Genomic DNA, 13,542 nt, shown 5'->3' on the forward strand with positions numbered 1-13,542 from the left:
TCCCCATCAGCGCTAACTTCCCTTTATTTCCTATGGCTCGGCTGTACTGTCTGCATCAGGGATAGATGACTTTTGTTCCTCCAAACTAAACCGGGTTCTTCAGGTGTAATCTTTTCTTTGTGTGGCGGTGAGGATGGAGCCCAGGGCTTTCACACACTAGGCAAATTGCCCCCTGAGCTACATCCCTGGCCACATATGGTCTTTGATACTTTTTTTTTAAGGTTCACCTTTAATTACGTGCATGAGTGTGTACGTGTGGGCCTGCACACATGAGTGTGGTTGCTTGTGGAGTCCAGAAGAGGTCATTGGAACTCCTGGAGCTAGAGTTAACAGGCGTTCCTGAGCTGTTGTGTGAGTGCTGCTAAGTGAACTTGGGTCTTTTTTTTTTTTTTTAAAGATTCATTTATTTTATGTATATGAGTACACTGTAGCTGTTTTTCATATACACCAGAGGAGGGCATCAGATCCCATTACAGATGGTTGTGAGCCACCATGTGGTTGCTGGGATTTGAACTCAGGACCTCTGGAAGAGCAGTCAGTGCTCTTAACCACTGAGCCGTCATCTCTACAGCTCCTTGAACTTGGGTCTTTTGCAGGAGTTGTGCTCCTGAGCCTTCTCTCCAGTGCGCATTACTTAATACTGAAATCTTCTCTTTCTTATTTAAGAAAGATCAGTTCTTTCTTAACCAAGGCTAGGATGGTTAAGTGACTTCCCCAAAGCTATGGAGCCACCTATATTTGGGGTTTCCCAGACAATGCTGGGAAACCTGGAAGAGGGATCTACCGTTGACCTTTCCTTCAATGCCTTGAGGTTAGAGAAAAAGCCATAAATCAATACTGTAGGTTTCAGAACACGGCCTAACTGCTTTCCTCCTCTGTGTTGATATGTTGTGTAGGTACACGTGTGTTTGCGAATTCCAATACGTGTGTGTGTGTGTGTGTGTGTGTGTGTGTGTGTGTGTGTGCACCAGATGTCGATTGGTGTCCAGTGTATTTCTTTTTTTTTTTTCTTTTTTTTTTCTTTTTTTTTCGGAGCTGGGGACCGAACCCAGGGCCTTGCGCTTTCTAGGCAAGCGCTCTACCACTGAGCTAAATCCCCAACCCCGAATCCAGTGTATTTCTCAATTGCTTTCCATGTTATTCTTGAGGTAGGGTCTGTCACTGAGCCTGGAACTTAACCAGTTCAACCAGGCTGGCTGGCCATTAAATCCTGAGGATCCTCCTGTCCCTCTCTCTCACCAGTGCTGGGAGTACAGGCTTGCCTCGCTGCATGCAAATTTGTACACGGGCGCTGGGTATTGAACTTGAGTCCTCCTGGTTGTGCCGCAAGCACTTTGCGGACTGAGCCATCTCTCTCTCCCAACCCACCTCCTCTCTTTGCACAGATCCTAGGCTCCTTCAAGTCATTCCTTAAGTACCCATGTTTCCAAGCTCTCACTTTCCCTCACTGGACTGTTGCTTCCTGGAAGACGGGCCTTGTTTGTTTGGGTCTGGAAACGAAACCTGGGGAGTTCATGCATGCGTTACTGTGCCAGCCGGGACCTGCTTGTTGGTATCATCTGCCTAGCAAAGACATATGTGAACTTGCATAAGGGTGTAGTAGGGATCTTAAAGGAAAACACTCTTGTTCTGCTTCGTCCTTTCAAAGGCCGGGGCTCTCTCATCAAGGAGTTTAACACAACTTCCTTCTTCTCCCCATAATGGCAGGGTCCATGATGAATAGAATCAGCCTAAAATAATTTAAAGAGAAGCTGCTAGTCTGTGTCTTTCTGGGTTCTTAGGGCCTGCTTCCCCAGAAAGGGAAGGATTAACTGCAAGTGTTTCTGCTCTCCCTCAGGAATTAAGTGATTTACAGCGTGATCCACCTGCCCACTGCTCCGCGGGACCCGTGGGAGATGACTGTAAGTTTATTCGATTGCTCGGTTTTGCTACCGTTGAAGGGATGGCTCTGAGTAACTGTAAGTGACTCCTGTTCCTCTGTATTGCAGTGTTCCATTGGCAAGCAACCATCATGGGGCCCGTAAGTACAACTCACTCGTGTGGATTGACCCCCCCCCCCCGTGCCTCTTCTGCACTCTTGGCTTTTGACCCGTAAGGAGATGTCCCTGACTCAGGATGAATATTCTCGTCCTCTGAAATCACCCAGGAAGCAAAACATGATCGAGGGTTTGAAGTGATTTTTCTAAAGCACGGCTGGCCAATGCCTCCTGGGTTACCTGTGCTAAAACCTCCTCGTTCCATAGCAAGGTTTCCATAGCTCTCTGTGCAAGCAGTCTGTGTGTTGGCCTTATTAATTCTTAACACAGCATCAGTTGTTTTTAAAAGAGGTGGGGTCTTCCTCACACACCCACGGTTTTCAGAGGTTTGAAATAAGTGTGACCCAGGAGTGGAATTGCTACATCTGGCAAGCATCAGTTTGCAGTAGGTCTCCTTACGACTCTTGACTTGAAGTGGAGGAGTCCTGCTGGGTGGTGTCTCGGTCACCTCTTGAGTTTGCTGCTTGGCCTTAAACGGCAGACGACTGTCTTATCACTGGTTATCTGTATTTCTCTCCCCACCCGAGAAGCAGCACTGGCAAATGAAACGGGCTTTCCCTTTCTACGAACAAAATACCGACAGTGAAAGAGCAGGCGCTCGGTGAGAAGACGCTAGCAATGTTCTTCCTGAATGGCCTTACAAACGTCCTCTGGGATGCTTTATGACTCAGCCATTGCTTTTAAATCATTTGCCCTGTAATCCAAACCAGGGAAAAAAAGATGCTGAATTTCAAAGAGTCGTCCCTGGGGAATTATCCTAAATGACTAAATTAGTCTATTAAGTTAAGAGGAGAGAGAGAGCGGCGTATTTACCTAACAGTCGTCAGTAAGAACATAGTTCTTCCAGCTTTGTATTCATTATCCACATGAACCTTCAAAGCCCCATCATCCAGAGGTGCGCCTCCCAGTCAGAGCTGTGGCCTCCACGGTGTTTCTCAGGCGAATCATGTGTAGCAAGCAGCTGTAATGTTGTTTTGTGTGTCCCTCTTACTGCAACAGCCTAGACACGCTCCACCATCCTCTATAGTCACCCAACTGTCTGTGGGGACCTTGCTTGTCTTTGTGATCTGTTTACATTTTTTTTAGCGTTTAATGAACTAGAATTAAGCAACGTACTAAGGCTAATTAGACAATATAACCCTGTAATCTTCATGCAGAACTTCAAGCACTGAGAGAACGACAGACCTGTCTTTATTACCCATGATGCATTCCAGTAAATATGAAGGAATTAAAGTACAATTTGAGGGGGATTGGAGAGATAGCCCAGAGGTTAAGAACACTCACTGGCTGCTCTTCCAGAGGTCCTGAGTTCAATTCCCAGCAACCACATGGTGGCTCACAACCATTCATAATGGGATCTGATGCCCTCTTCTGTTGTGTATAGTCATAACATAAAATATATGTATATATGTACTCATATACATAAATTTAAAAAATAGGTTTTGGAATATATTTTGCTACTATTTTTGTTTTTTACCCTTAATCTTTCTCTTTCGTTTATGTATATTTCGTGTACATACAACATAGACACATATATACACATACATGTATACACACAAACACACACACATGTACACATATATACATTTACACATATATACACATGCACACATATAACACACACACACACACACACACACACACACCATTAAGCAGCTGACTGGGCCTTGCTAAAGTTGATTTTTTTTTTTCTTTTCTTTTTTTTGGAGCTGGGGACCGAACCCAGGGTTGCTAGGCAAACGCTCTACCACTGAGCTAAATCCCCAACCCCGCTAAAGTTGATTGTTAATTTGACATATCACAAATACTGAATTCATCCAGCTTGATTTTGGAGTTTGTATATCTTCTGCAATATAAAGTCCTAGCAAATGAATATTGAGGTAAATTGTACAGTTAACCCTCTTACTAAACTTTTTTCCTTTTGGTTATACCTGCGTGGACATTATAATCTAATATTTGGAAATTAAAAAAAGGTAAACGTTTAGTTGTTACCTTCTAAAAACAGCGATGACTGCTGAAGAGAGTCCTCCTTCCTCCCAGAAGTCCTCATGCGTACACTGGTACCCACAAATCTGTCTGGTTAAATCACACTGCTGTGCGCATGCGCGTCTGCGCCTCTTTAAACTCGGTGGGAACCCTGGGTAACTTCATACCTGGGAAGGAGTCTGCTCTCCATGTAAATTCCTTCAGCCCATGCTGCAAGGATCGTTTTGTTTTGTTTTGTTTTGTTTTGTTTTGTTTTGTTTTGTTTTGTTTTGTTTTGTTTTTATACACGCTAATTCTGAGGGTCCTTGGCACGGTTAACGCCCTGGGGATGGTTCAGAGGGTTGAGTATGTGCCTTAGCCAGACTCTGATGTGCTTTCTCTGTGTAATTTCAGCCCGACAGCGCCTATCAAGGTGGAGTCTTCTTCCTCACTGTCCACTTTCCGACAGACTATCCCTTTAAACCACCAAAGGTATTTATCCCATAACTCATCTGCCCCGGATCAGGGATTTTCACTATGTGTCTAGAGCTGGTCTTGGGATGCTACAGACCGAGTGTATGCCCGTTTATGCGACATCCAGGTTTAAAGTCCTCCTCCCCTGCCTCTTCTGCTTCCTCTTCCTCCTCCTTTCTAATTTATTTTCTGTGCATTGGCGTTTTGCTCACATATCTGTACGAGGGTGTCAGATCCCCTGGAACTGGAGTTATAGAACAGTTATGAGCTGCTCTGTGGGTGCAGGGAATTGAACCCGGGTCCTCTGGAGGATTGGCCTATACTCTTAACCATGGCCCTAGAGTACTCTTTCTTAGTCAACTGTTTTCCTATGCCTGCTAGGCTCCTGGGCTTTTCCTCCTTACGAAGTATTAGTGTTTGGGATATTTTTACAGTCAAAAAAGCAGGCTTTCCCATCCACAGTGTTACCTTTCTAAAGCAGACCCGGCTTTCTTTCAGTGAACGTATATTGAGCGCCATCTCATCGTCTCACAATGGGGACTACAGTGGGGACACTGAAAGGCAGAAGGGGTGAAAACACATCTTCTGAGGACTAAAATCCAAAGAAGAGTCGAGTGATGGAGGTGTGAAGGATGGGAAAGGAGCCAGGGAAACAATTGAATAATAATTAAAGCGCTTTAAAAACACCCAACTTAAAATAATACGGGTGACGTCACATGACAGCAGCTCCTGCCGAGACTCTTCCCTGTGGGTCACGAAGGACAAGCGATAAGTCCACTTCCGCCCTGACAGACTCCGTGTCCTGTCTATAGATCCATGTGGCCTTCTGGGTATCACTGGCAGTCAGGTTAAGAGGAGTATTCTGAAGTGCAATGAAAGCCAGAGTAATTGGTCCAGGCGTCACTCAGCCTGTCACCCCAGCCAGTGCAGACTTCCTCATTATACCCCAGACACTTCCCAGCACCTGGAGGAGAAAAGGAGGTTAAACTAAGTTGGTCCCCTTCAAATTCCCAGGGGTAGAGCTGCACGTCTGTCTACTCGTCGGTTCCAAAGCTGTGTAAAGCCGAGTGCATTTTACCCTTGGGCGGATCGGTTCTGTTTGTTTCTATTTGTGGCAACCAACATACCTTTTGTTCCGTTTTATCCTTAGATTGCTTTCACAACAAAAATCTACCACCCAAATATAAACAGTAACGGGAGTATTTGTCTTGACATCCTGAGGTCCCAGTGGTCGCCTGCTTTGACCGTATCGAAAGGTAATTTTGTTTCTCAGATTTAAAAATAGGCATGGCGTGGATTGTCTAGGGACCAGAGCTGAAACAAACAAACACCTCAACCTGCCGTCCTTTCTCCTGTTTTGATTGTGCTTTTTCTAGTAACTCTTCAGTCACCCTGGTTTTTAGTAAACATTGGATTTCAGGCGGGGGCAGAGGGAAATGAGTGGATGGGCAAATCTAAATGAAACCAGAGATTTAAAATACTGAACTAAGGGCTGGCGAGAAGGATCGGTGACTACGGTGTACACTGCTCTTTCAAAGGACCCAAGTTAGCGTTCCCAGCACCAGAGTCGGGTAGCAACCACCTGTAACTCCAGCAGCGGGAGACCCAATCTTCTGGCCTACTACACATAATTAAAAATGGAAAACAAATCTTTAAAAATTGCTAGAGGAAGGAGTTTTCTAGGAAGCCTGTTGATAGTTGTGTTTCTGTCTTTACAAGAAAAGCAAGAGTGAAAAAATTTTGACTGTCTCAAGGTGGGGTGTGGGGCAAACAGATTTAGGGACTTGTCCCATTCATTAAAGTGTCTATTAGCAATAAAAGGTACAACTTGGGGCTGGGGAGATGGCTCAGTGGTTAAGAGCACCGACTGCTCTTCCAGAGGTCCTGAGTTCAAATCCCAGCAACCACATGGTAGCTCACAACCATCTATAATCAGGTCTGGTGCCCTCTTCTGGCCTGCAGGTGCATACATGCAGGCAGAAAGCTGTATGATGTATACATAATAAATAAATAAATGTTAAAAAAAGAAAGAAAAGAAAGAAGTACAACTCTAGGAGTGGCCAATGAAATAAACAGTTAAGCCAGTTGGGGTGATGCATGACTTTAAATCCCAGCATTCAGGAGGCAGAGGTAGGTGGATCTGGGAGTTCAAGGCCGACCTGGTCTACAGAGTGAGTTCCAGGACAGTCAAGGCTACACAGAGAAACCCTGTCTAGAAAAAACCAAAAGTAAAAAAATATTTAAAAAAAAAAGTCAAAAAGGAAAGGTATATTTGGTACTGCAAAGCGATGCCATGCAGATAGTGCACATCTGTGGCTTGAATAACCATTAGCATCACCGTGATTGGCACCTGACTCATGCTGGTCCACGCTGGTGCTTGTCCTTCAGAGGTGGCCTCACCTCGTTCTTTGCCTGCCGAACTGTCAGATGCGCTCACAGATCCTTAAGACACCAATTTGTCCCACCAGCCAATATCGGAGACCGTGTCAGCAATTTTTTTTAGTCTTTTCCCTCTAATAGAACAGAGCCTGGGAGCTGGGAGGAGCTGGGAGGAGCTGCTCGGGTTACACACATCGACCCTGAGGTAACCACCACGTCTTCCATTTTCTGTAGCATTTGAGGGAGCTTTTACCTTGCAGGTTTCATGAAGCATGGGAACCCTGGTTCTCTGTCTCTATGCCCAGACTACAGGCATGAGCCTCCGTGCCTGGCTTTATTAGATACTAGAAATAGAACTCAGGGCCCCATGCATGCTAGGCGAGCTCTCTATATCAGCTGAGCTACACTTCACCTCAGCTCTATAGCTTGTTCTTAGAAGGGATACTTTTTTACCAGAAGCAAGGTTCACAGCCGTAACTGTTTCAAGTCTTAAGTAAAGCCGGAAGCCTTCAGTTAGAACACTTATAACCGGACATTTTTCTGACCTAAAATGGTGGCAGAGCATCCTTTCAGAAAAATCTCCAACAATGAACTCCCCCAAGAGTGAGCAAAGGAAAGATTCTGTCTATAGTCATTCAGATTGTTACAGTTTTTCTTGGAATGGTGTCACAAAACGACCCTGTCCTTATCACTTAAAGAAATGGCCGACTGCACGGTGCTCTGTGCCTAGTGGCCGATGCTGAGGCTTTCTATAAAAAATAATTAGGGGACTGGAGAGATGGCTCAGCGGTTAAGAGCACTGACCGCTCTTCCAGAGGTCCTGAGTTCAATTCCAAGCAACTACATGGTCTCTCACAACCGTCTATAGTGGGATTTGATGCCCTCTTCCGGTGTGTCTGAGGACAGCAGCAGTGTACTCGCGTACATAAAATAAATTAATGAGATTAATTTTAAAAAAGAACGAGTATTGTTAGCTTCTGAAAACTTTCCTCTGAGGATGCAAATGGCTTCAGAATAGGATCACTCGGGATGATCTGACAGGTGAAACACCAATGCACATGAAATAAAAAGAAATAAATTTAAAAAAATGGCTATCGACTGAAGTTAATATAGGATGTAACCCCCAGGTGGGTTTTTTATTTTTGCGATGCTGTTTGGCTTTTTTTGGTTGTTTTTGTTTTTATTTTGTTTGTTTTGGTTTTTTTTGTTTGTCTGTTTTTTGGTTTTTGGGTTTTTGTTTTATTTTGTTTTGTTTTTTGTTTTGGTTTGATTTGGTTTGGTTTGGTTAGGTTTGGTTTGATTTGCTAGGGCCTGGGGCTTGTCAGGCCACCTGTCCCAGAGCCACACTCCTGCCTCAGTGTGTTCCTCTTTCATTTGTCTTTATACCCAGTGCAGTCATGTGAATCTGTGTTCATTTACAGTGCAGGAGAGGCCTCACCTAATAGAATATTCTCTCTCTCTCTCCAGTCTTGTTATCAATATGCTCCCTGCTCTGTGACCCTAATCCAGATGATCCCTTAGTACCAGATATTGCACAGATCTATAAATCAGACAAAGAAAAGTAAGTATTTGCTGCTGTGCACTTCCTGTGTGTGTGCATTTCAATAGAGTTTGCCACCTGTGTGTAATATTCGAAGTGTATTTAGTTCTGTGTAGGGTTTTTCCCCCCAGTAGACCTTTTCTTTTTTAAAACTCTGTCTTAAAAAAACAACTGACCAAATCTGTTTCTTGGTTAGTGTTTAGGTTTAACAGTGCGTGTTTGGTGTCTGTGCTGGGATCTCGTCATTTCTAGCTGCTAAATTAAACGTGGAAGGCATTTATCACTGGAAACCGCTGGCCATTGTTTTTACTTCTCGGAAAGGAAGTCATTTCTCTGCCCACCCATGCTGATCTTACCTTCAAGCTACTGCATCCTCCTGGTGCATGAGTTCTTGGACATGCCCCACCCTCCAAATTCAAATATATTCTAGTTGAAATTGTTTTTTTTAATGTCTTTTTATATAACTTAGATATATTTTTATGTAGATTGCTCAAGAATCTAGGAATTTACAAGTCACCTGTTTTTGCTTTTATGTTTGCATGCATTTGTGTTACCCACCCCCACCCCCAAACCAAATGACCGGCGTGTACACGATGGTCCCCACGAGGAGGCAGCAGACACAATTCTGAACAGGCAGAGGCTTCTGCAGATTAAATGTCTGTGTCTTTAATCTCTCTCTCTCTCTCCCCCTTTTCTTTATATGCCTACAGATACAACAGGCACGCGAGAGAATGGACGCAGAAATACGCAATGTAAAGGTTAAAACACTTTCCCTTATGCCAAGAGTACTGTAAAATCTATGTCTTTGTTCCATGAGCCCTTTGGTTTTTACTCATTTTAAGTGTGTTTATGAAGCAAGACAAAACAAACTTCCAAAAAAAAAAAAATACCCTCGAAACTCTGCTGAGAGCATTTAGCATTCTGTGCTCACCGAGGAGGACATTTATTTCCGTTTCCAAGACACTTGGACCCCTGCGTCTCCGGCAAGGTCTGCGACAACGTGACTAAAAAGCAGCCAGCTGCTTCCCGTTCTCCGAAACGAGATGTTTTCCCGTGAGAGACGCTGTCCGAGCTGTCCGAGATGTCGTCACTTTTATAAATCTGAATTCAGATTCCATTCTTCGTTAGCTCACTTTATAATTTGTATTTTTTTACTGTATAGACTAAATATATTCTATGTCAACTCCTGACTCCCCCCACCCCCACCCGTGAACAGTATTGAAGCCCCCAACAGCTGATGATGAATTAACTGTTCCCCCTCCCCCTCGTCTTAGGATATTCTGTGGGTTGAATGCGTATTTCTTGAAGCCGGAACTGATCTGCACACTGTATTTCGCAGTATAGCGAGTAGAGTGGAGAAACACTTGTTTGGGTTTTATCGTACTTGACTTAACTTTATTGCAATGTGAATTAATTGCACTGTTAGGTAGAGAAGGTGTGTGACTTTTTTTTTTTGTTGTTGCTCTTCACAGTTGACCTTTTTTTTTTTTTTCTGTATAGGCAATATTATATTGACACCTTTTACAGATCTGACTGTAGCCTTTTCCATATAAATAAAATGCTTTTTCTACTACTCGTCTTGACGACTTAATGCAAAAACCAAAACTGCTTGAACCCTCCTTAAGGATCGAAACCTATATAACTTTGCATGAAAGCTATCTGGAAGATGTGGGGGTTTTTGTTTTTGTTTTTTGGTTTTTTTTTTTTGTTGTTGTTGTTGTTGTTTTGGTTTTTTTGCATTTTTTTTTTTTTCGGAGCTGGGGACCGAACCCAGGGCTCTACCACAGAGCCAAATCCCCAACTCCTGTTTTTTTTTTTTTTTTTCATTTAAAAGAAATGTTTTTATTTATTTACTTGGGGGTGAAGATCAGAGGACAACTCATAGTAGCCAGTAGGCTCCTTCCACCAGCTGGTTCTCTGAGGTCACGTCAGCCTTGGCAGCAAGCACCTTGAGCCCCTGACCACCTCACCTCTGACCTTGGCCTTTCTCCTAAGCACTAGTTGTCTTTCATACAAACTTCATCGCAGTAGGTCAGCACCCTCTTTATCAGACTGTGTGCTGGGAGGTGGTTTACCTCAGTTCCCTCGTTGTGGATGAGAATTCAGAAGCTGGGGTTTATCCGCACCTAAGATGGTTATTGTAAATGCCCTGAAAGGAACGTGGGCTTATATTCCCTACCCTAAAGAACAGTCTTGATGGAGCTGAAGAACCGCCAGCTTGGCTTGTGAGAGTGACTCTCCGTATGGCTGCTGTGACATCGCTCGGTGTTTTGAAGTCTAGAATCTCTAAGATAGGATTTTAATGCCATCACAATTTGAAAAGCATCTGTCTTTACTATGTGTTTTCAACCATTTTTTTTTAAAAAGAATTTAAACAAGCAAGTTATATTTCTAGGTTTTTAAAGAAAGAAAGTGCTAATGTTTGAGTTCTGTGAACACACATTTTGTTAATGGTTCACCGGCACATTGAGTGTCAGTCAGCAGCAGGAGTCTCGATTAGGGCACTAGCTATGTAAATGACTACGAATCCGATGGACGCACTTGGGACAGCAAAAGATTCAGCCGCCATTGTTATTTTGTCAAGATTTGTTATTACTGAAGCAGAGGCTCTCCTCCTAGGAAATATATCCTCGAGAGTGATTGTAAAACAATTAAGGGGATTGCGAAATGGACGTGTAAGGGAACACAGGCTTTGTAGAGAAATAGAGATATTAACGTCTCGAAGTAGCCATCTCATGAACAAAGCACACCTGACCGTCCATCCATTCAATGTCAGCTACATGTTTCCTGAGGTTGGGATTTCTCATATCTAGATAGTATTTAGTGTATTTTGATAGAAAGAAATTTGCTTTCTTATCTTTTATTTGAAATTTTTCTCTTGTGCTGAGTATGGTGGAATATACCTTTAATCTTGGTACCCAGGAGGCAGAGACAGGAGGATCTCTGCGAGTTCAAGCCCAACCTGGTCTACCTAGTAAGTTCTAGGCCAATCAGGGCTCTAGTGTAATAATAGATCATGTCCCCAAAACAAATAAAAACTTTTTTTTTCATTTGTATGGTATTTATTTTGGGGAGTGTCCCTGTGTTGTTTTTTTTTTAAGTTTTTTTAAGTGTGTGTGTGTGTGTGTGTGTGTGTGTGTGTGTGTGTGTGTGTGTACGTACATACTGGTGCTCAAGGAAGCCAGAAGAGGGCATCAGATCCGGAACTAGAATTCTAAATAGCTGTGAGCTGCCCAATGTGGGTGCTGGGACCTGTACTCTAATCCTCCGTCAGAGCAGCCTGCATTTCAGTCACTGAGCATCTCTGCTTTTTCTTATTAAGGCTTGAAACTTGCTTTAACTCCTGTTTGTCCTCGCTTACATCCACACTCCTCAGGGGTGAGCACAAAGGTTTGTTGTTTAAAATATATTTTTTTAAATTTATTTTATGTATGTGAGTACACTGTAGGTATGAGACACACCAGAAGAGGGCATCAGATCTCTTTACAGATGGTTGTGAGCCACCATGTGGTTGCTGGGAATTGAACTCACGACCTCTGGAAGAGCAGTCGGTGCTCTTAACCGCTGAGCCATCTCTCCAGCCCCACAAAGTTTTTACTAACTAAAATAATCTTACTTTTCAGGGACGCTTACTCACCACAGGGGTCTGTCATTCTTGCTCAAGACTAACACAGAACATGGGTTCAATTTTCCAACTGCTTTTTCAGGGGCCAGGGTAATAGCCCAGTGAATAAAGATGCTCTCCGTGAAGCCTGGTCATTTGAGTTACATCCCTCAAACCCACATGGGAGAAAGGAAGAGCCCACTCCCACAAGTCGTCCTCTGGACTCCCCCAAACCCCAAAATAAATAAATATGAAATATTACAAAGCCTTATTCCACTTCTTCATAAATTTAATTAATTTATTTAATTTTTCATAAGTTAAACGTGGATTTCATACTATGAATCCAATAGAATCTTAGGGCTAGGGTCTCTGTGTTTGAAGCCATAATGCTTCCTAGTGGTTGGGGGCCTGTAAAGGACCTGTAAGTGCCCCATACAGGAAGTGGTGTTACCTCCTCTCTGTCCCCAGCTGTCTCATCATCCTGTGGTTCCTGCAAGACCAGCCTCACTCACATGCTTGGGTAAGCTGGTTTGCTTCGTGACCTCTTTGCAATCCTGCCACTAGGCTGGACCTAAGCTTATCAACGTCAAAAGACCCAAAGTGACTTGAGTGCACAGACAGAACACGAGAGCTCATTCTGGTTCAAGGAATGGTCTTGAACTTGGGTCCTCTTGCCTCTACTTACCTTCTAAGTACCTGGATCACGGGTGTGTATGTGGTGTGTGTGGTATAACCCATGGTTTTGTGGATACAGGCAAACATCCTACCAACCGAGCATTTATATTTATTATATTTATTTCGTCACAATACAGAATTTCAACATGGTGGACAAACGCCTTTATATGGGGCTATACTCCGATCCCTAGTTCTGCTTTGCTTGGGATTTTGTTTGTTGTGATTTTCTTTTCTTTTCTTTTCTTTTCTTTTTTTTCGGAGCTGGGGACCGAACCCAGGGCCTTGCACTTGCTAGGCAAGCGCTCTACCACTGAGCTAAATCCCCAACCCCTTGTGTTTTTAAGATAGAAAGATAAGATTAATCTTCTTCTCAGATTAAAGGAGACTTTGCCTGGGAAGTGTTTTATGTGTCTGTTTACTGATCTTCAGTTTGGACTGAGTTCAGCTTTCTAGTCCAGCTGATGATGCTTGAAAATTTGATCTCCTGTACGGTCACAGTCCTGTTCCTCTGCTACACTTTTAGGACCAGCCCTGGGCATTGCGCCTAGGACCTCTTGCGTACTTGGCAGGTTGCCGGTGGCTGAGCAACCCGGGTCCTTTATCGTCCTTTTCTGGTTCCTCAACTGAACTTTACCCATGAGGCAGCTGGAAGAAATGCATCTGGTTTTATTTATTAAAATGCTATCTGCAGATGACCACTCATTTTGCCGAGGCACGCAAGACCTTGCTCGTTTCTTTTTTTTTTTTTTCTTTTTTCTTTTTTTCAGAGCTGGGGACTGAACCCAGGGCCTTGCGCTCGCTAGGCAAGCGCTCTACCGCTGAGCTAAATCCCCAACCCTTCGTCCCTTCACACCAAGGTGCCTGCAGCT

General features: G+C 43.6%; 1 protein-coding gene and 1 non-coding gene across 3 annotated transcripts in view; one reads left to right on the forward strand and one right to left on the reverse strand.

The window, feature by feature from the left end:
- Ube2d1 (ubiquitin-conjugating enzyme E2D 1) overlaps positions 1–9,969 on the forward strand; it is a 32,969-nt gene extending 23,000 nt beyond the window's left edge. Inside the window, exons 2-7 of one of the 2 annotated variants that reach the window (NM_001108530.1) lie at positions 1,838–1,901; positions 1,989–2,020; positions 4,416–4,493; positions 5,626–5,731; positions 8,322–8,415; positions 9,105–9,969. In NM_001108530.1, the coding sequence (NP_001102000.1) occupies positions 1,838–1,901; positions 1,989–2,020; positions 4,416–4,493; positions 5,626–5,731; positions 8,322–8,415; positions 9,105–9,150 (420 nt within the window). In that variant the 3' untranslated portion in view covers positions 9,151–9,969. The remainder of the gene's footprint in view (positions 1–1,837; positions 1,902–1,988; positions 2,021–4,415; positions 4,494–5,625; positions 5,732–8,321; positions 8,416–9,104) is intronic. The other variant, XM_017601687.3, reaches the window with a different exon arrangement.
- Trnas-aga15 (transfer RNA serine (anticodon AGA) 15) lies at positions 1,028–1,108 on the reverse strand. The gene has a single exon. It is a non-coding gene; the product is annotated as a tRNA-Ser (tRNA).
- Positions 9,970–13,542: the final 3,573 nt, after the last annotated feature.

This window comes from Rattus norvegicus, chromosome 20 (assembly GCF_036323735.1).
Source record: "Rattus norvegicus strain BN/NHsdMcwi chromosome 20, GRCr8, whole genome shotgun sequence".
Lineage (NCBI taxonomy): Eukaryota > Metazoa > Chordata > Mammalia > Rodentia > Muridae > Rattus > Rattus norvegicus.